The 20,516-nt window shown below is 45.0% G+C and overlaps 1 protein-coding gene across 2 annotated transcripts in view; it reads right to left on the reverse strand.

The window, feature by feature from the left end:
* Tceanc2 (transcription elongation factor A N-terminal and central domain containing 2) overlaps nt 1-20,516 on the reverse strand; it is a 38,825-nt gene that overhangs the window by 12,251 nt on the left and 6,058 nt on the right. For both annotated transcript variants that reach the window (XM_029476141.1, XM_021160377.2), the window contains exon 3: nt 13,106-13,247. In XM_029476141.1, the coding sequence (XP_029332001.1) occupies nt 13,106-13,247 (142 nt within the window). The remainder of the gene's footprint in view (nt 1-13,105; nt 13,248-20,516) is intronic.

The raw sequence follows: 20,516 nt of genomic DNA on the forward strand, positions 1-20,516 counted from the left end.
AAGAAGAGGAAGAGGAGAATGAGGAGGAGGAGGAAAAGGAAGAGGAGGAGGAAGAGGAGGAGAGGGAGACTGTAGATTTAACAGGATCTCAATTTAAAAAAAATTCACAGCCGGGCAGTGGTGGTGCACGCCTTTGAACCCAGTACTTGGGAGACAGAGGCAGTTGAATCTCTGAGTTAGAGGCCAGTCTGGTTTACGGAGTGAGTTCCAGGACATCCATGGCTGCGCAGATAAACCTTGTCTCAACAAATACACACACACACACACACACACACACGCACAAAGAAAGAAAAAAAGCAAGGAAAAGAACTACAGTAGGTAGTTTTAATAGAACACAAGTATTTCTAGCCTAGCTTTGGAACTATACTGCACAAGAGCACAGAACACTACTGTTTCCCAGAGAGGTTAATCTACTGCAGATGGCTTCTAAGGGATCAGAGCACATGATAAAGCAACATTACTTGAAGTTACACTAAAACAAATGGGTGGAGCTATGAAAGAAAATAAGGCTCAGGAACATAAATAGTTAAGAATCGAATATAAAGTTGGACGTGACAGCACGTGCCTGCAGCTCCTCAGGAGACTGAGGCGGGATGGACGATCCATCACTTAAGCCCACCAGGTTTGAGGGCAGCTTAGTTAACAATTCGAGATCCCATCTGAGAGGGAGATGGAGAAGCACGGATTTAATGTGTATTAAGAGAGTTATTGAACAAAGGGAAGCAGAGAGTTCGGTTTGAGCATCAGTCAAACCATCTCCCCAGTTATGCCAAAGGCACAGCCCCAACCTGCTCGACTCACTCACTCTTCTCAGGACACTTGCCAAGGTTCTAGGCCAGGCCCAAGTCATGCAGGGCTCGAAACAAACAGGCGCCACTCGTAAGAGGTGCTGTGAGCAGAGCCCTGGGGATGAAGAGAAGATAAGGGTGCACAACAGCAAGTGTAAGCTCGTGCTTAAGCAGCTCTTTATGAAGGGCTCTCATCTGCACTCCTCTCTCACACCGGGGGACAAGCGTAGTGCTCATTAGACTCATCTGAAGGTGTTTTTCCAGCTAACAAACACTTCTGAAACACGCATCACCGAAAAGCAGGACTGCCCCCACTGCACTAACCTCTCTAGAGGTAACCTCCTGTCCTTGTGACTATTAACTCACAGACAGTTCTTTATGTTGTTGGTCAGTGTTGTAAATGTGAAAATCACAAAGATGGCCGCTAAGAGAGGACTAGGGTGAGGACACGTGCTGAGAATCTTCTAGGCTATGGTTGTAGTTTCCAGCACCAAAATGAGAAATAGATAAAAATACAAAGCGAAAGATGGCATTGCAGGGCTCAGGCACAGAGACTCTGCTTTACGCCCAACCCTGGGGACAGAGGTGAACAGTGACAATCCAGGTCAGCTTTCGCTCACCCTGTCAAAGTGTGCAAAGAAAACACATGAACAGAAACATCCCCTACATGCTGGCTGAAGTAGGAAAAAGCTAGGACCAACCTCTGAGCTCACCATCAAGGGGCCATTCCAACGATGACAGCGCACAGTCATCCAAACTGGAATAAGTAAGCTGCACACACCAGTACACACCTATGAGTAACCCAGCACTCAGGAAGCGGCCTGGGCTATACAGTAAGACCTGGTCTCAAAAAAATCCACACTATAAAAATGGTACAAACAGCCCGGCAGTGGTGGCGCACGCCTTCAATCCCAGCACTTGGGAGGCAGAGGCAGGTGGATTTCTGAGTTCGAGGCCAGCCTGGTCTACTGTGTGAGTTCCAGGACAGCCAGGGCTACACAGAAAACCTTGTCTCGAAAAACCAAAAAAACAAAACAAAAGGTACAAACAAACAAACAAACAAACAGAAAAGGCAAATAGTCAGGTAGCTCTACATACAGAACCATAGATAATCATTTCTCAAGTAAAGTTAAAACAGAAGAGTACGTTTAGCGTGAGCCAATATTTATTTTAAAATTTACATATGTAGATACATGTAAACACCATATTTGTTTATACACATAGAAAAAAGTCTTAAAGGATGTATGACAAAATTATTACCAGAGGTGTCTTCTGAGCGGCAGGCCTCTGTGTCATCACTTCAACTCTACACCGCGCCCTTAACAGCAGCAGTGTGTGGAGCCGGGGCCTGCCCACCACCTGGTCCTCACGGTATCTTCTGCTCTCTAGAAAAGGCACACTGGTCTCCAGGTTTGAGGGAAAACACAAAAGATGTAGTCTTTTGTGTCAAACCCAGGGGCCTTCTCTGTCCCAGCACGAGTTAGCCTCTGTGGCACCAGAGACTGTGCCCTTCTTCCTTCTGAGCTTTTTTTCTTCCAATCCTTCTTGGATACTATCTGTCACATCCAGGTCTGCTGCCTGCACATTCTCTGACTAACCCTTAATTACTTGAGGATCCCAGCCTGGACACTGTCCCTGGCTTCTTTCCCAAGTAATCTTACCTACTCCTGTGGTCCAACCTCTGCCTGAAAGCAGGCATCTTCCAAATATGTGTATCTCTAGCCAAGGGTTCCCCTGGGCATGGGACCATATCTCCAGCATCTTCCTGGACACCTAACCTCAACATGTTTGTCACACTCATTCACGTTCTCCTGTCCGCTCACTCTAAAACACAGGTCTACGCTTTAACACTTCCTACCGCCCTTCCTCTTCCTCCATCTCTCTCCGATCCTACCTCCTGACACATTCTAATCACCTTTCCCGGGTCTACTCAGTTACATGCTTACATGAGGAGGTGAAAGCAGTAGTAGATACTCTAGGTGGGGCTGGCAATGTTGGTCAGTGGTAGAGCATTTGCTCAGCATGTCATGCTCAATTTCTGTCCCTGACCTGGTCCTTTCCAATTCATCTTCTACCTGAAGCCGTAACACTGTTGTAAGGGAATCTGGTGAGGATACGGGTATCACTCAGTGGTATAAACACTGGCCTCGTAAGAGGGAGAGAAAGACATTGAGAAAAAGGGGAAGGGGAATAAAACAGTGAGAGAGCATATGAATCGCAAAGTGCCCTCAAGTTAATGTCTAAGTATAGCCTGAGAGCTCTGTATGTCTGGGGCCACTGGGGCATAGCCCCTCCCCTGTGACACCCTCTGCCATCCCGGCTCTTCCACAGAAATTAAAATTGTCTGCTTTGGGTCATGCTTTCTGGCTTTGTCACATTTCTGAGTCTTAGCGTACACGGCTCCTTCTGCCTGGAATATTCGTTGTTGTTGTTGTTGTGCTAGAGATCAAACTAGGGTCCTTATATTTTCTGGGCAAATGTTCTACCACAGACCTACACTAACTCTCTGCTCGAAGTTGTCAACATCCTGAGGTATTATTCCCACTCCACAGCACAAGGCTATCACAAAAGAAGTAGTGTTTGCTGAATTGAGTCAAACCATTTTTGTTAGTTGTGCATTTGTTGTTGTTCGAGACAGGATTTCTTTGTGTAGCCCTGGCTATCCTGGAACTCACTATGTAGACCAGGCTGCCCTCGAACTCACCCTCCAACCTGCCTGTCTCCTGAGTCCTTGGATTGCAGGTGTATGCCACCACACCTGGCTCAAACAGTCAGTTTTAAAACATACACTTGGCTTCCAAATGAGTTTTGTGCTAACACTTAGATATAGATGCAGTTGCAGAAGCCGTGCAGTAACAAGGGGAATTCAAAGGCACTGAGGCGGTAACGCTGTGGACTCAGGTGGATTCTGCTTCCCCAGCTCCTGCCCACCTCACAGGCTCTATTCTGACCAGTCCTTTACTTAACAATAACTAAACAGCTCTAATGTATCTTTTTATGAATGGCAAGCTGGAGCTCAGTAGAGTCATTTGCCCAGGTCTCCCAGCTAGGGAGTCCTGAGAACAGGATCTGAACACAACACCGTGACTCTCATAGCCTGCATAAGGGCTTCCCATGGCGGCCACTGCGGCCCTACTGAGATGATGCAATGCACCTTCTTAGAAATCTCCAACTAGCAAAGGACAGGCCCGAGAAACAGCTGGAGGCCAGAGGGCTTGACAACCATGCCAGGGCAATGGAGTCCCTGCTTTTAGCCTGCAGGGACCAGCATATCCCACAGAGCTCCCACAAAAGTGATGCTCAGAGCAGTGCAGAGGATAGCAGGTGTCAGTCTAAGAAAATGACCAAGGAAAAGCAGGGCTAAAAGCCAGGTTGGAGGGAGGGGTACAACACTGCTGACAAGAGGCGAGAATCTCATCACAAGAGTGAGATGGGCAATCTGGTTGTCTGAGGCAGCAGTAGAGCGAGCTTGAGTGCCTAGTTTGTAGACGAACATGAGCTGAACCCAAAGGGAGTGTTAAGGTCGTAAGAAACTATTTTAGGGAGCTCTTTCTTTCTTTCTGTTTTTCGAGACAGGGTTTCTCTGTGTAGCCCTTGCTGTCCTGGCACTCACTCTGTAGACCAGGCTGGCCTTGAACTCAGAAATCCGCCTGCCTCTGCCTCCCAAGTGCTGGGATTAAAGGCGTGCGCCACCACTGCCCAATTTTAGGGAGCTCCTTAGCACTGCACAAGTCTGTGGTGGTGCAGCCAAATGTTCCCACACTGGAGACCGCTCCCCAGCTGGGGGCCTTCGGGGAATGGTGGACGCTTTAGAAGGAGGGAGGGACTAAGTGGAAGATCATGGTGATGCACCTTTGAAGGAAGGCTGCTCCTCTGTCTCTTTCTCACCACATGAGATGCGCGAGCAGCATGAGGTGAGGAGTCACACAGTCTCCACCATGATCTCTGCTTCTCCACAGCTTGGGAGCAATGGAGCCAGGTGAACATGGCTGAAACCCTGACCCTGGTGTGCATGGATCTCCTCTCCTTTAAACTGGTATTCTTAGGTATTGTCATGGCGATGGAGAGCTGACCAACAGAGACTCTAACTTAACTCCCACAAGCCCAGAACAACCTTTAGAAGATGCAACAATTCCCTGTCTTGCAGGTAAAGACCTGAGGTCCTGATGGCTAGTAGCTTGACAAGTATGGCGGAAAGCAGGGCTGGTGTCAAGGGCATACAGAAGCAGCCCAGCGTTTGCCCTACTCTCTCACCTCTGGTGATCAAACAGTCCTACCTTCTCTGATTTCAATGAAAAAAAGAATGAGGTTCCACGACCTTTCCCCAGGGTTACAAGTTGGTCAGTAGCTACATCAAGGAAGTTAATGATCTGCAAAAAGTCATTATTTGCTCCATGAAGTTTATATTTTAAAGTAAACAGTGTCACTGCTGGTCTTATGACCTGGGTCAGGTCCCCTGGGTTTAAGGTTAAGGGTTTCTGCATCCTAACACATTGTTAAGACAAATTCCCCACAGGAAGCAGCCCTTTGCTGATTTAACAAACACTACTAAATACCAAGTGTATCCCAGGCCCGGGCTGGGCACTGGTCAGAATGCTGAGCAAAACAGGGCCCTGCACTAAGGATCTGCAGGTGGGACTAACACACTGACTCATGATGCTATTTACGGGCCCTGGAATCTTACTGAAGAGGGCCTCCAAAGGCCCTAAAGAACAAACGAGTCAACTCAACTAACCCGGGAATACCACAAAAGAGGCAGTGTTGCCCCTGAGTGTTGATAATTACTCAAGGAGAGAAGACTGGCATAAGGGAGCAAGAACATGGAAGCCTGAAACAGTAAACACAAGTGAGGATGTGGGAGACAAAATGGTGCCCAAGAAACACTCGCATCACCTCCGTGACTGCATTACTTTAAACGGCAAAGGGGCCTACAGGTGTGATTCAGGTTAAGGGACCTGAGATTAGATAAGCCTTGATTTCCCACAGTGGGCTCAAGGTAATCACATGAGCCCCTTGAATTAGGACATGGTGTCTGTGTGGAAGAAGCAGAAGGGGGGGGGTCAGGGAGACTCTGGGTGTGAGGAGAGTTCTAATTCACTCGTTTGAAGATGGAGAAAGGGGACTGCAAGCTAAGGAACACAGGTAGCTTTTAAGAAGGAGCCTTCAGAAGGCGTGTGACCCTGCCAACACCTTCCCTTCAGCCTTGCAGACCTTCAGGTGTGGGAAGCGGAGACCGCGGGAAGGAATGTCTTAGCACTGTTGCTCATCATTTGCCTGTCTGCCTCGGAGCAAGTTACTTTAAATTCCGGAAGCTTCAATTTTCCCATTTTCAAAATGGAGAAAATAATTGTAATGACTTTACAGGACTGTTACATGGGTCAAAAGTGTCATGGATGTGACAGCACTTTATAAATATAAGTAGCTATTTACTGCAGTTAGCCAATCATGAGTTAAAGTAGAGAGACACCTCTGAAATCAGGTCACTAAAACAGACAGACCCATTTCCCTGGACTCTCACATGTAGGCCTTCAGGAGGGCCCGCCCACCTGTCTGCAGCCTTCCTCCTCGCCTCCCTCATCGTTGGTTTGCTTGATGCCCCTTGCCCACTGCTCATTCTTCAAATGATGAAGAATCCTCACAGAGGCCCAATAACTGCAAGGCTCAAACGTCTTTTCATAGCTGGCCCTCAGCTTCCCTGACCACGTTAGAGGATCGGGGCCACTCATTTCCAGTGTCTCTGAAGACACTTGTCCCTGGCCCATGTGGCACTTCCCGGCCTGCTTTTCTCCTGCTCCCACAGTCTCTTAGCCTCTCCACAGCTGCCCTTCTTCCCACTTTCTTACCATGAATTTCCTTCCAGGTTCAAGTCCTTCCTTGAACTCAGAGAATTCATTCACTTTTGTGATTCCCAGAAACTCACTTCCAATATGTATTTCTAGTCTAACAGTCTCATTTGAGCTGGACATTTCCATTAAAAAAGTTTAAAAGAATTCAAAATGCAGGCTGGGTGTGGTGGCACACACGTTTAATTTCAGTATTTGGGAGGCAGAGACAGAGGCAGGAGGATCTCTGTGAATTTGAGGCCAGCCATTGTCTACAAAGTAAGTTGCAGGACACCAGTGCTGTTATACAGAGAAACCCTGTCTCAAAAAAATCAAAATGATAAACTCTTACCAGTAAATGAACAAAGAACACAATTAATTTAGAGAGAGAGAGAGAGAGAGAGAGAGAAAGAAAGAAGAAAAGAGAAAGGAAAAGGACAAATGGCTGACAAGCCTATTACAAACACTTCGTCTACTCAGTAAATGAAAATAAGAATCTATTTCTCTGACCTATCTGTTTTTGGCCTGTTGGGTTACTAAGAGTTTAAGATGCAGGCATGCAAATGAAGACAACGCTCCTAGGATGTAAGATTCCCACCCAGATGAAGACAGGAGGCACACAGGGCAGTCTAGATGAAGGTCTTGGGTAGGCTGCGCAAGGCTGGGCTGCCCTTCCTGAAGAAGCATCATTGCTGGGAAAAGCAAGAAGCAGAGCTGGAAGGCAAGCAGAGCATGGAGAATGCCGCCGACTCCTGGCCCTTCCCTCTCTTGGACAGGCGCATTCTGCACTCAGGTTCTCTAGCAGTGAGGTGTGAGGCAGCACACACAACAGCACGGCCCTGCTGGCACAGAGACTGCTCAGCACATAGAAAATAAAGAGGCAAATAATTAAATAAGTAATTACAAACCAAGATAAGAGCTGGGAGGGAACCCAGTTAAAAATACAGAAGTAGCAGCCGGCTCAGTGTCACTTATGCCAAGAGAAAGGAAAATAATCAACGGTTTCAAATCACAGGTCTGGAAGATGAGAACCGAGACAAGACATTGGATTCAGACAGAATAAAATCACTGTGTCCTGAGAGAGAAGTGTGAGTGTGGGAGAAGCCCGCTGGGAGAGAGAGAGAGGCCAGAGAAGGGCACTGTGCCCAGCCAGCATTTAGAAAGGGAAACGGTGTCTGGGAAAGGGGGCAAGGACAGCTAACGAGGAAGAGGAGTAAGGAGAACTAGTAAGGACAGAGGAGTTGCTGGGCCACACCCACTCCCACAGCTGGCCCTTGTGACGTCCAGCTAAGGGCTGTCTGTGGAGCTGTTTCTCTGCTCCATTCTCAGTCCTTCATGCTTGTACCATGTCTCGTCCTGTGACCAGAGCCACACTCTGCTCCCATGGGTCACTCCCTCCCTGACACCTGTTGCGTGTTTGTTCACTGCTAGCCTTTCCCATGAACCATCTCCATCTACCACCATACAAAGGACTTCTGCTTCTTCTCTGGGCTTTGTTTCCTTTTGTTACTGTTTTGTTGTTGATGTTCACTGTGGAGTCCAGGATGGCTCAAACCCACGGCAATCCTCCTGCCTTAGCCTCTTCAACGCTAGGACTATAGATAGGATTCGCCATGTTCAGCTAGGACAGAGACCTTTATCAGTGTCAATCGCAGGCATCCATGCCAGTGCCTGGCACTCGGCAGGTGCTGCAGCTTCACTGGTTGATGCAATACAACACTGTGGCAGGAGTAACTTAGGGAAGAAGGGCTCACTGGGTTGCAGGTCAGAGTCCATTGCTGCCAGGGAGTGAGGGAAGGAGCTTAAAGCCTCACGACCACAGTCAAGAGCAGAGAGCATAAAAGCCAAGTCCTGCTAGCGCTCAGCAAGTTCTCTCTACCATCACAGAGTCCAGGGCCCAGACCAGGCAATGGCGCCTCCCACAGTAGGTGGGACCTTCCTCTACCAACTATCAGTTGGGACAATCTCACAAAGAAATGTCTATAAGAAAGTGGATTCAGAAAATTCCTCGAGGCTCTCTTCCCACATGATTCTAGGTTGAGCTGACAGTTTAAAAGTAGCCAGCATAGCAGGCACTGAGTAACTACTCCCTAAACAAATGCCTGGATGGCCACCAAGTGGTCTCCCTTCCCCTGGTATCCCTCACCTTTACCTTCTCTTAGCCACTGGAAGCTCCAGTCATGTATCCTATAGCTGACTGCATCAATGGTTACAAGTGTATTTGCTTAACCTTATAGGTTGCTAATAAGAGATTCTACGAAACACTGAAATGAACAGGAGCTCATTCCGACCTACGGAAAGCACGTGTCTGTGAAAACCCTTCCCACTCCACGGAGAGAGGAGAGTGCTGTTGCACCCCCACGGGCTCCACTGCACAGCCTGACTTGAGTCTTTTCAAAGGTCAACTGTAAGTATACAGTCACATGCTTCCTTTCTAAGCAAGACCTGAGGATCTTACCAACACAGACCAGGCATCACTCTCTGGCATTCAGCATAAGGCACGGTAAGTTAAGGTCCTTGATATGTGTCAAGTGAGTGAATTATTCCAAGGCCCTTGCTGATTGTCACGCTGCTCATTAGTTTAACAGAGACCTCGCCCTGTAAGCTTCCTCCGACGCTAACTCCTCTCACTCGACTGGATCCTTCTCATTAGTGTTCAACATCCCAAGTCTCTCCTCCCTTAAAACCCTGTTCCCATCCATTTCCTTCCTCTTCCTCTTCCTGTCACTCCTTCTCCTTCTCAGAAGCATTTTCCTTTTCTGCGCCCCTCCTTTGCTCCTCAAGCCCCTGCCCCCACCTTGCTTCTGAGACTGTACTAAAATTACTAATCACTTTTTTATAACCTATTCCATTGTTAGACTAAGCTTATTTGACACAGTGATAACCTCAGATATGACTGACCGTACCTCCCTCAAAACCCTGCCTCTTTCCTTTAATTCCAATGACAACATTCTCTTCTGTTTCTCTGGCCATCTTTCTCAGTATGGTCCTCTAAACCCCTTAAATATATCCGAGTGCATCAGAATTTTGGACTTGGCTCCTTGTTTTCCTTACAGTCACCCTGAAAAGGCTTATCTATTTCTGTCTCCTCACTACCTATATGTTAATAACAATAAATAATTCCCACTGAAATGGTTATAATCTTTCTTTAGTTTCAGCTTTATCCATCCAATACCTTTTCTGTTTGGTTTGTTTTGTCTTGTAAAACAGGGTTTCTCTGTTTTACACACAAGGGCCCTGGCTGCCCTTGACTAAAAGATTTCCTCGACTCTTCCTCCTGACTGCTGGGATTAAAGGCTGCATCCAACATCTTTTTGGACATTTCCTCTGGGATGTTCTATGGTTCTAGAAGAAATAGGAAATATGAAAAAATGAAAATGGCTTTGAAATAAAGAGCTCTGGAGTTCCAGGACAGCCAGGGCTACACAGAGAAACCCTGTCTCGAAATACAAAAAGGAAAAAAAAAAAAATATATATATATATATATATAAAGAGCTCATGAACGAGTTAGAATCGGCAGAAGAGAGAATTAGTAGTTTGGAAGAAATTACCTAGAATGCCGAGAGAGATAACAGGATAAAGACTATGACATAAACCTATGAAGAACAGGTTTAGCACCGTTCTACCTGTAGGCTCTCAGGAGGGACTAGAGAAGAGAGAATGGTTATAAGCCAGGAGTGGCAGCTCATACCTGTGAGCCCAGCACTTGAGAGTCTGAGGTGAGACAATCACAAGTTTGAGGCCAGCTTGGATACATAGTGAGTTTCAGGCCAAGCTGGAGTACACAATGAAACTCAGTTTCATAAAAACCAACCAAAGAAACAAACAAACAATAAATTTTGGCTTCTGTATCGGTTGTTGTTTTATCTTCTTGTCCTTTTTGGATCTCTGGCTCTGGGGACTTCAGCTGCTGTGAGGCGCAGCCATAATGACAGGTCTATGTGACAAGGAACTAAGGGCCCTCTCTGAGCAAGCCTCTAAAGTGTGCATCTAGGAAGGCCCTCAGATGACTGAAGCTCTAAGCAACAGCCCGATAACAAGCTTTTAAAAGACAAGGAGGGGTGGGGTACACCTCTGATCACAGTTTTTAGGAGCCCCTACCACATCACACCAAACCAAACCCACTCTGAGCCAGAACCACTCAATACACTGGCTCCTGAATTGCTGACCGTCAGAGAAACTATGAGAAACAATACTTTCTTAAGCAGCTACATTTTAGGGAAGTTTTATATAGTAATAGATAACTAATATATTGTCAGATTGCTTATGAAAAGCCGTCTCCATCTGGTTCAGACCGTCTCTCAGCTGCATTTCTTGCCATACTCTCTGGCGTATTGCATTTTAAATACGCCTAACAACTCAGAGCTCTTGGAATGTGACCATGTTCTCTCCCGCACCTCCACCCTCCACGCAGCTTCCAGGACGCATCCTCTGCCTGACACATTCCTCAACACGCTCTTCCCTGCTTCCACACACTTGGCTAACTTCTCCCCATCGTCAGAGCACTGTCTTATTAAACTGCCTACGTTTCCGTCAGATGTAAAGCTCCAGAAAGAAGGGAGCAATTCCTGTTTCCCTTATACCCCATAGCTCCCAGCACACAGAAGACACTCCGTAGATACTTGGTGCTTACATCCCACAAGGTAGGGAGGCAGGAAGGCTAAAAGTTGAAGCATAAACATTGTCAGGAAGTGATCCAAATAAGCTTTTTATCTGATATAACTGTAAAGGAACCAAGAACCCTCGGCAGTCCATGCAATTTCAAGTTTAAGGAAGGCTCAATAAGGTCAGGGCTCAAAAGTTGGACAGGTTCCAATTCCTGCTAAGTCAAACCTCTTGGTAGTTCTGTTCCGGCCCTTCACTGTATTCTCGAGATATCTGACACACCCATTCTTGAAAACACTCACCATACTCAGTGGTCAAACAAATGGTTTTCAAAATCCTCCCCTGTTCCATCTTTTAGGACAATCCTAGCTTATTATGTTGAGATTTAAGATCTGATCACATATGACATCTGTGGTATATGTCTAAACAGGATCACATACATACATATATGCATCAATAAACACATCACAAAATATTAAACACTAGTACCCTCTACTGGTGGAAAGACCTTACAGGCTCATGTGAATGGTCACATTGCCCTCTAGCGTCCACAACCTATAAAGACAGCAAATCCTGCAGCAGATGGTAGCATCTCCTTGGCTATAATGATAGGGTTTTATATTCTTTAAGCATCTAATTTCCTCAGACTCTGGTTTATATTACAGGGGTGCAACTCTAAGACTCTTGAGGGCTCCCTGGGGACTCTGTAAAGCTCTTCCCAGCTGTTAGTGACAGGGTGACGCTGCTCTCTCCTGCATCTCAGGAACAGGAGGTCAAGGGGAGGCAGAGGAGGCGATGGCTGCACTGGGGAGGGCAGGAGCAGCAGCTGTGAAGGACTGCCCTGGACTCCCCGGGGAGCTGAGAGCAGCTTGAGGAACACATGTTGTTCTTCCCGTGCATATTATCCACAGTTGTGTGCTGTACTAAGACGGCAACTCAACGCACTCCCTCCCTCACCTCTGAAATCTCTCCAAAGCTATAATAAATGACATGGTGGCAAATGTTGCTATCGTTTTGTTTTATAAACAAGGCTTCGCCAGTTATTGCCACTGATGGCAGATTAAGCTGCGTTTCTTTCAGGATTTAACTGAATCACCACCGCCTCTATGAAGCCTTTCTGAAGTCCCCAGATTGTAGTGACTGCCCTATCCTTTCCGATCGCATGCAGACTCTCCAGATCCAGTGGACAGAGGGTCACATGTGCTTATTTATAGCTACAGTGGGGTACCACTGCTTTATGTCTACACCACCGCCTCTCTACCAAGCCCTCAACAACTCAAGGTCACAACCAAGTCTTAATCATTTTGCACAGTCAGCATCAAGCACACTCCAAATGTTACCTGTATGTAGTCTATATGGTAAGCACAGATATTGGACACATGCTTTTAAAACCTTATATAATAATAGTTATTTTATGCTAGCAACTCCGCTAACTCTAATCAAAAGGTGGGGAGATATAGTAAGGTGGCTCAGTGGGTAAAGGTGCTTACCACCAAGCCTGACAACTTGAGTTTGATCTCAGGACTCACATGTTGGAGGGAAAGAACAAACATCCACTAATGTGTGCTCTGACTGCCATGTGTACATTGTGGCAAACACACACCCAAGCCCATTCCCAACACACAATAAAATGAAAGCAGAAAGTGTAAAAGAGTGAGGACTGTGTTTTGTGTATTTTCACTTCAGTTTAAAGATGTTTTTTACTATATATTATTATATTTTACTATATATCACTATTTTTTACTATAAATCCCCAGCCTGAGGTTAGGACAGAGCTCTAAACAACGGTCCCCTCCAGCAGGTGTGGAAAGCACAGATGGGTCAGGTCACTCGTGGTGTATAGGAAGAAGGGAGACAGTCTGGAAGTACTCTCAGAGGCCAGGAGCGTACCTATCCTTGTGGATCGCAACACCTCCCTGGAGGGGATTTTCTTCTTTAATTCTTGTAAGGCAGCAACTAGGTTTTCTTTGGTTTGATCAGGAAGCTCCAACATAGTTTTCCATCTTTTTATGTCTTCTATAACCACAACTCTCTGCAAAAAAGAACAGTTATTTGGAAAATGGAACCCTTTCATTAGAAAGACATCTGCCTCCACCTGAGCTAATGGCTCTCCTATTGACATATGAATTATTGATTATGACCTGAACCAAAGCAGTGTGTCTGATGGCCCCAAATGAGGGGTAATTGCTTAGAGGCAGGCCTGCTTACTGCAGATCTGGGGAGTTGCATCTATTAGGAAAAGTGTAACTTTCCATCTCACCGTGCCGGGCACCATGGCACATCCCCCATGAGAGGTGAAGCAGGAGAGAGGAATGAAAACGGTGAGTGCTAAGGCGGATCACCCTCGCAGCTCACTCAAGTGTCCTAATTTATGCACAGAGAAGCCATAAAGCCATGTTTACTTCAACAGTAAAAATCACACGAACAGTTCCCCACTTCCCAGAGGAGAAAACTCAACTATTTTTTTTTCCTGAGAGAAAGAAAACTTCTTTTTTAAAAAATTTCAAACACACAAAAAGATACAGAGAGCAAACCACCACTTAATGAGATTATTATTTTACCATTCCTCATAAAATAAAGCATTATAAAATTTAAGTCCCTTTACACCCTCCGCAAACACACCTCTCTCCATCCTTCCCAGAAGCTGCCACCTTAAGGCTGATCCTCACGCTTCCATTAAACGCTAGGGATTAGGAATATGGGGGAAGAAGATGGGAAAGCTATACTGTTATGTGATTTTTCTGTAATTTTGATACAGTTAAACTAAGGACTTCTTAGTAAACAAAACTGGTAGACAAAAAGTAAAAAAGTAAAGTAGCTTACATAATTGAAAATTAAGTATCTTCGAGCTGGGCATGATGGTGCACCCCTTTAATCTTAGCACTCAGGAGGCAGAGGCAGGCAGGTCTCTGAGTTTGAGGCCAGTCCGGTCTACAGAGTGAGTTCCAGGACAGCCAGTGCTACACAGAGAAACTCTGTCTCAAAAAACCAAAAGAAAGAAAAAAAACAAAGACAGACAGACAGACAGATAGACAGGAAGGAAGGAAGGAAGGAAGGAAGGAAGGAAGGAAGGAAGGAAGGGAGGGAGGGAGGAAGAAAGGGAAAGGAAAGGAAAGGAAAGGAAAGGAAAGGAAAGGAAAGGAAAGGAAAGGAAAGGAAAAGGAAAGGAAAGGAAAGGAAAGGAGAGGAACAAACATCTTATCTTGGATGTCTAGTACCATCCAATGGAGGGGAGGGGGCAGCTGAGGGTCAGGAAGGGCCTAGAAGCTTTGAGGGCTCTGGTAGTGTTTATCTTGATGTTCACATCATGGACGTTCCTCACCACACTTGGCACGTGTACAGTGTTCCACATAAAATTTCAATATAGCCATGCCATAAAGATAATCCCCATAAAAACTTTATCTCCTTCCCTTGGGGGAGAACATGGGGTCTGCTTCTAGCTTAGAAGCCAAGGGTGAAATGACGGTTCACCTGTACCCTATCTCCAGGCTCCCAGCCTGCTAGCATTAGTTTTGCTTTCTGGGTTCAATGCTAGGAAGGGAGCAAAGAAAAGATTTGATGTCACTATAGTTTGGCTGTCTCTGAACTGGAGGGCATTTTTAAAGATGACTCTTCCCTGACAGGATGACTCCTGCAGGTCCCTGGAAAGCTCTCTGCTAAGAACTCACCTGAAGCACCTATTATTATTGGTGATGATTCTTTTAGCTGTCACTTTACACACACACACACACACACACACACACACACACACACACACACACACACACACACAAATAAGAGCAGGGAGGAGACCTACAGGAAAGGGGAGCAAGAGTAATAGAATACATGTGACATGAGAACAGAAGGGTTTTTTTTTTCCCCCTGGAAGGAAGAGGTCGAGTTAGGATGGAAGGACAGTGGGAAGGGAGTAAGGAAATATAATTTAATGTATAACAACACCATAATAAGAGGTGGTGAGAGAGCGCAGAGGATTCAGGCACTGCCAAGTCTCAATCCCTGAGTTTGTTCCCTAGAACCCACAGGGTAGAACTCTGACCTACACACACACACACACACACACACACACACACACACACACACACACACACACACAAAATAAATATAAGAAACATAAAGAAGAAGAAAGTGTCTGTCGCAGTGAAACCCATTGTTTTGTATGCTTTCTAAATACAGTTTGGGGCAACCTTGTCCTCAGACTTTCCCTGGACGGACCCCAGAGCCCTTCTAAGCATCCTGTGAACCCAGCCACTCTATTTAAAGCTGGGCTACCCAGCATTCTCTCCTATGATTGCCCAGATCTTTGTCCTAAAACCTTCCCAAGGATGGCAGCTTCCACTTCTCCCTCTGCTCCCCCTTTCACAGAGGAGTGAACACACTCGCCTCTTCTGTTAACTTCCACCTTCTTTACGGCCTATGGCTGGTGGTGGACTCAGGATTCTGACACTAGTCTTCACATACTGCTGGCACATGTTCCAAAGAGATGGTCAAGATTGTCACTTGGAAACGCCACTTTACATCTACTCTGTCCTCGGCCCTAGGAGACTCAATCAAAGCTGAGAGAAAAATCTTTTCCTATGTGGTATTGCAGTATAAACTATTAAATGGTTTAAAAAAAAAAAAAAAGTCGGGATGGAGAGATGGCTCAGCGCTTAAGAGCACTGACTGCTCTTCAGAAGGTCCTGAGTTCAAATCCCAGCAACCACATGGTGGTTCACAACCATCCGCAATGAGATCTGGTGCCCTCTTCTGGTGTGTCTGAAAACAGCAACAGTGCACTTACATATAATAAATAAATCTTAAAAAAAAAAAAGGTCAAAACCTAAGGCACATAAGAAGCTATTTTCTATTGAAAGGAATAAATATCAGGTTTTTTTATTCAGTATATTTTATTGATGTTTCCATAGTAACATATTGTTAGAGTTGACCTACTATGCTCAACTATGAATAGTAATATTGAATAGTAATCCTACTATTGTATATACACATCTTAGACTCTTGCCATCTATTTCCCTAACAGGCCCTGGGAGTTTCTTCCCTGTGTATTTCTACTGTTATAATAAACTCTGCCCGCTGTCTCCACCTGTTACTTTATCTTCTCTGTACTTCATGCTCTGAGTAGCGGGTGCTCTGTTGGTTTGCTCTCCACCCCTGTCCAGAGAGCCTAAGGACCTAGTTTCCAATATCCTTATTTAGTCCATCTGTATTACACACTAGAAATATTCTTTCCTTTACTTTTTGTCTCCTTTCTTATCATCTGCTAAACAAACTACGTTCGTTTTGTTTGGAGATGGGCTCGATGCACCCTACATTGGCCTTAAGCTTTCATCCTCTTGGCCTAACTTTTAGATTGTTGGGATACTGGTATGCACCGTCACCCTTGGCTCTGGGTTTTCTTTATAGTTTTTTCTTCATAGTTTAAAAGTAATTGTATCTCTTTCACTTAAATATTGCCATTTTTAGAACACATGTTCAAAGAAATCTGGGCTGATCTTACAGCTGTCTTTTAAAACTATTGCTTTTTCATACTTCTTTTATTTCTGTGTGATGTATTCTAAATGATTTCCTTATTATTTAGCTTTCAATTTATCATTTTCTCTTTAGGTACTAATCTGTCTACTTTTATTTAACCTGTTCAGTATGTCTCTGCTTCAACAAACATGTATTTTTCATTGGACAAATTGTTTACTCTTATTTCTATTCCTTTTTTAAAATCTTTGTGAACATTACAAACATGCTTAAGATTTCAGATTATTCTCTGATCCCTATCTTTTGGAATGGAGAATTTATTACATCTATCCATTCACTCACTGCCTTTGTAGTTTACTTTCTCATAGGGTTCATTTGAACCATGACTTCTTCCCTAAAGAGAGCTGCTGGGGGCTGGTGAGATGCCTCAGCGGATAAGAGCACTGACTGCTCTTCCAAAAGTCCTAAATTCAAATCCCAGCAACTACATGATGACTCACAACCACCTGTAATGAGATCTGATGCCCTATTCTGGTGTCTGAAGACAGCTACAGTATACTTATTTATAATAATAAATAAATCTTTGGGCCTGAACAAACGGGGCTGACCGGAGCAAGCAGAAGTCCTAAAATTCAATTCCCAACAACCACATGAAGGCTCACAACCATCTGTACAGCTCCCGTGTACTCATAAACATAAATAAATAAATAAATAATGCTTTTTGGGGAGTCTTATGTGCTCTAGGATGTGAAGTGTCCTAAGAGAAGCTCACATTTGCCTGTGTTTTGGACTTCCTGCTTTATATTAGACTTCACACTAACACTTCAGTTTATATGCATGGTGAAAGATATATGGTTCTTAATGTATTCCAGTCGACTCTTCTTTTATCTAAGGCCCCAAAAAGATGGCAATCTTTACACTCTTTTCTTCAACTGGCAGGCAGAGTTTTTCTGCTCACCATTCATAAACATGGTAGACTTCGTTTAGTTCCAAATTCCACTGCGAGCATGGGGGTCAGCTTCATCTTCCAGCCGATGAGGGTCTGAGGCCTGCCCCATACTGAGATCAAGATCTAAGCATTACAGCTACTTTCAACACCCCCAAACAACTCAGCTTCACTGCCCACTTACAGCTCCAGGTTTCAACTTCCTGTCTCTCCTTAGACCTTAGGATTTCTCTTTCTTGTAGTCCTGGCTGTCCTGGAACCCACTATGTAGACAGACTGGCCTTGAACTCACAGAGATCCGCCTATCTCTGACTCTCCAGGGCTGGGATTAAAAAGGTATGAATGAGCCACCATACCTGTCTTATTAGACTTTTAATCTAGTATCTATACATGGTTGGAAACAGGTTAGGAATCCCAAGTCAGATTATTTTGACTTATGGAACAAAGTAAGCCCAAACATTTTTTCCCCTCCAAGACAGGGTTTCTCTGTGTAGCCCTGGCTATCCTGGAACTCACTCTGTAGACCAGGCTACCTCGAACTCAGAGATCCATCTGCTTCTGCTTCCTAAGTGCTGGAGGAGGCTTAAGTCTAAACTTGATATAAAAGGTCTTCCATGGGGGGCTGGAGAGATGGCTCAGTGGTTGAGAGCACTGACTGCTCTTTGAAGGTCTTGAGTTCAAATCCCAGCAACCACATGGTGGCTCACAACCATCCATAATGAGATCTGATGCCCTCTTCTGGAGTGTCTGAGGATAGTTCTAGTGTACTTACATATAATAAATCAATCAATCAATCTTTGGGCTGGAGTGAGCGGGGCAGGAGAGAGAAGAAAAAGTGTCTGAAGACAGCTACAGTATACTTACATATAATAAATAAATAAATCTTAAAAAGGTGGGGGGCTGGGCAGTGGTGGTGTACACTTTTTTTTTTTTTTTTTAAAGATTTATTTATTTATTATATGTGAGTACACTGTAGCTGTCTTAAGACACACCAGAAGAGGGCATCAGATCTCATTACGGATGGTTGTGAGCCACCATGTGGTTGCTGGGATTTGAACTCCGGACCTTTGGAAGAGCAGTCGGGTGCTCTTACCCACTGAGCCATCTCACCAGCCCCGGTGTACACTTTTAATCCCAGCACTTGGGAGGCAGAGGCAGGAGGATTTCTGAGTTCCAGGACAGCCTGGTCTACAGAGTGAGTTCCAGGAAAGCAAGGGCTACACTGAGAAACCCTGCCTGGAAAAACAAACAAACAAACAAACAAACAAAAAAGGTCTTCCATGACTTGCGATCCTGTCAGTCTCTAGATACATTCAGCAGCTGCCAATCGGCACTTCACACCCACTCCCTAGGATGGCCTTCCCTTGCCTGACAGCCATTGTCTTTCAGAGACTCTGCAGCATCAATTTTTCCTTGAAGCCTTTCACAGCCTTGGACCACATTCCTCTTTGTGTCCCATTTCCTGTACCTATACTTCTGCACACACTCATGAACAAGACTACCTTTTCCACCAGACTATAACTTGAGAATCCGAATAACTTTTTCTTACTTTATCTGCCATCCTCAATGCAAAGAAAGTAAAACGAAGCAAAACTGTTATAATAGTTTCAGGTCTGGAAAGTAAGGGCAGAATTCTACATATCAAAGAAATATTTCCCTATAGCTATTTTCACTTTTTTTTGGAGGGCACAGTATGGTCACATACAGCCAGGTCCCTAGCCTTGAACTTGCTAGGCAGCTGAGGATGACCTTCCAGTTCCACCCTCAGAGTGCTGGAGTTACAGTGTTATAGGCCTGCACCACCATCAGAGTGCTGGAGTTACAGTGTTATAGGCCTGCACCACCCCCCACTGTATCCATATAAAGAGGCCTTTCAGATTCTCATGATTACTTAGAACATAAACAGATACAGAGAAATGAATGCAGACCATAACTTAGAGAGCTATTCTGAGAATTGAACAGTTATCACTGGAAAGATACGCTTTTCATCTGGTATTACATCTGGGAATGGCTGCAATGCCAGGTTTGAACACAGAAAATAATAACTCATAAGCAGTCGTGTGCACACCATTCCACTGGCTGGGGCAGGAGACAACACACTGGCTGGTCAGCCCTACAAGGGAAGGTTCATAAAGCATTAGCTCTTTCGAGTGCTAAACCTGAGCGAACTGGCATATTCTCTATCTTTTAATAATAGTAAAAAGAAGAAGTGTTCTTGGAACTAATAGAAGAAATCTCTTCCTAAAGGAGCAGGATGAGATTACCCAAATTAACCTTTACCATTTAAATGTGCAGGACATGAGTTCCACCAAGTATCTCTTTTATTGAATGAGATAAGACTCTGGTGAAATTACTTGTAATATGCTGATAACAGAAGTAAAATGATCCTAAGATCATTTTTATGCCTCCCTAGCTGGGCACTCAGAAACCTCTACTTCTTTTTAGTTTTAGTGGGCAGACTATACAGGCCCAGATTGCCTAGTGCAAATCCCAGCTCTGCCATGTGGTGCTGCGCTGGCCTTGGGCAACCACTTCACCTCTCCATGCCTTGTTTTCTCTCTCATTATGTGTATGGGTTTTTGCCTGCATGCATGTCTGTTCACCTTATATATGCCTGGTGCCCTCAGAGGCCAGAAGGGGGTGTCAGATATCTGGAACTAGAGTTCTAGAAGGTTGTGAGCTGTCCTGAGTGCTGGGAATAGAATCCTGATCCCCTGGAAGAACAGCCAGTGTTCTTAACCACTGAGCCATGTCTCCAGCCCCTGGAATCTCCAGCTGTAAATGATTAAACCTTTCACCACTGTTACTAGGACTTAAGAGTGAATAGCTGCAAAGTATTAGCATAAGGTCTGGCCTATAAAACCAGGCTCAATAAATGCCATTATCATC

Source organism: Mus caroli, chromosome 4, assembly GCF_900094665.2.
Source record: "Mus caroli chromosome 4, CAROLI_EIJ_v1.1, whole genome shotgun sequence".
Lineage (NCBI taxonomy): Eukaryota > Metazoa > Chordata > Mammalia > Rodentia > Muridae > Mus > Mus caroli.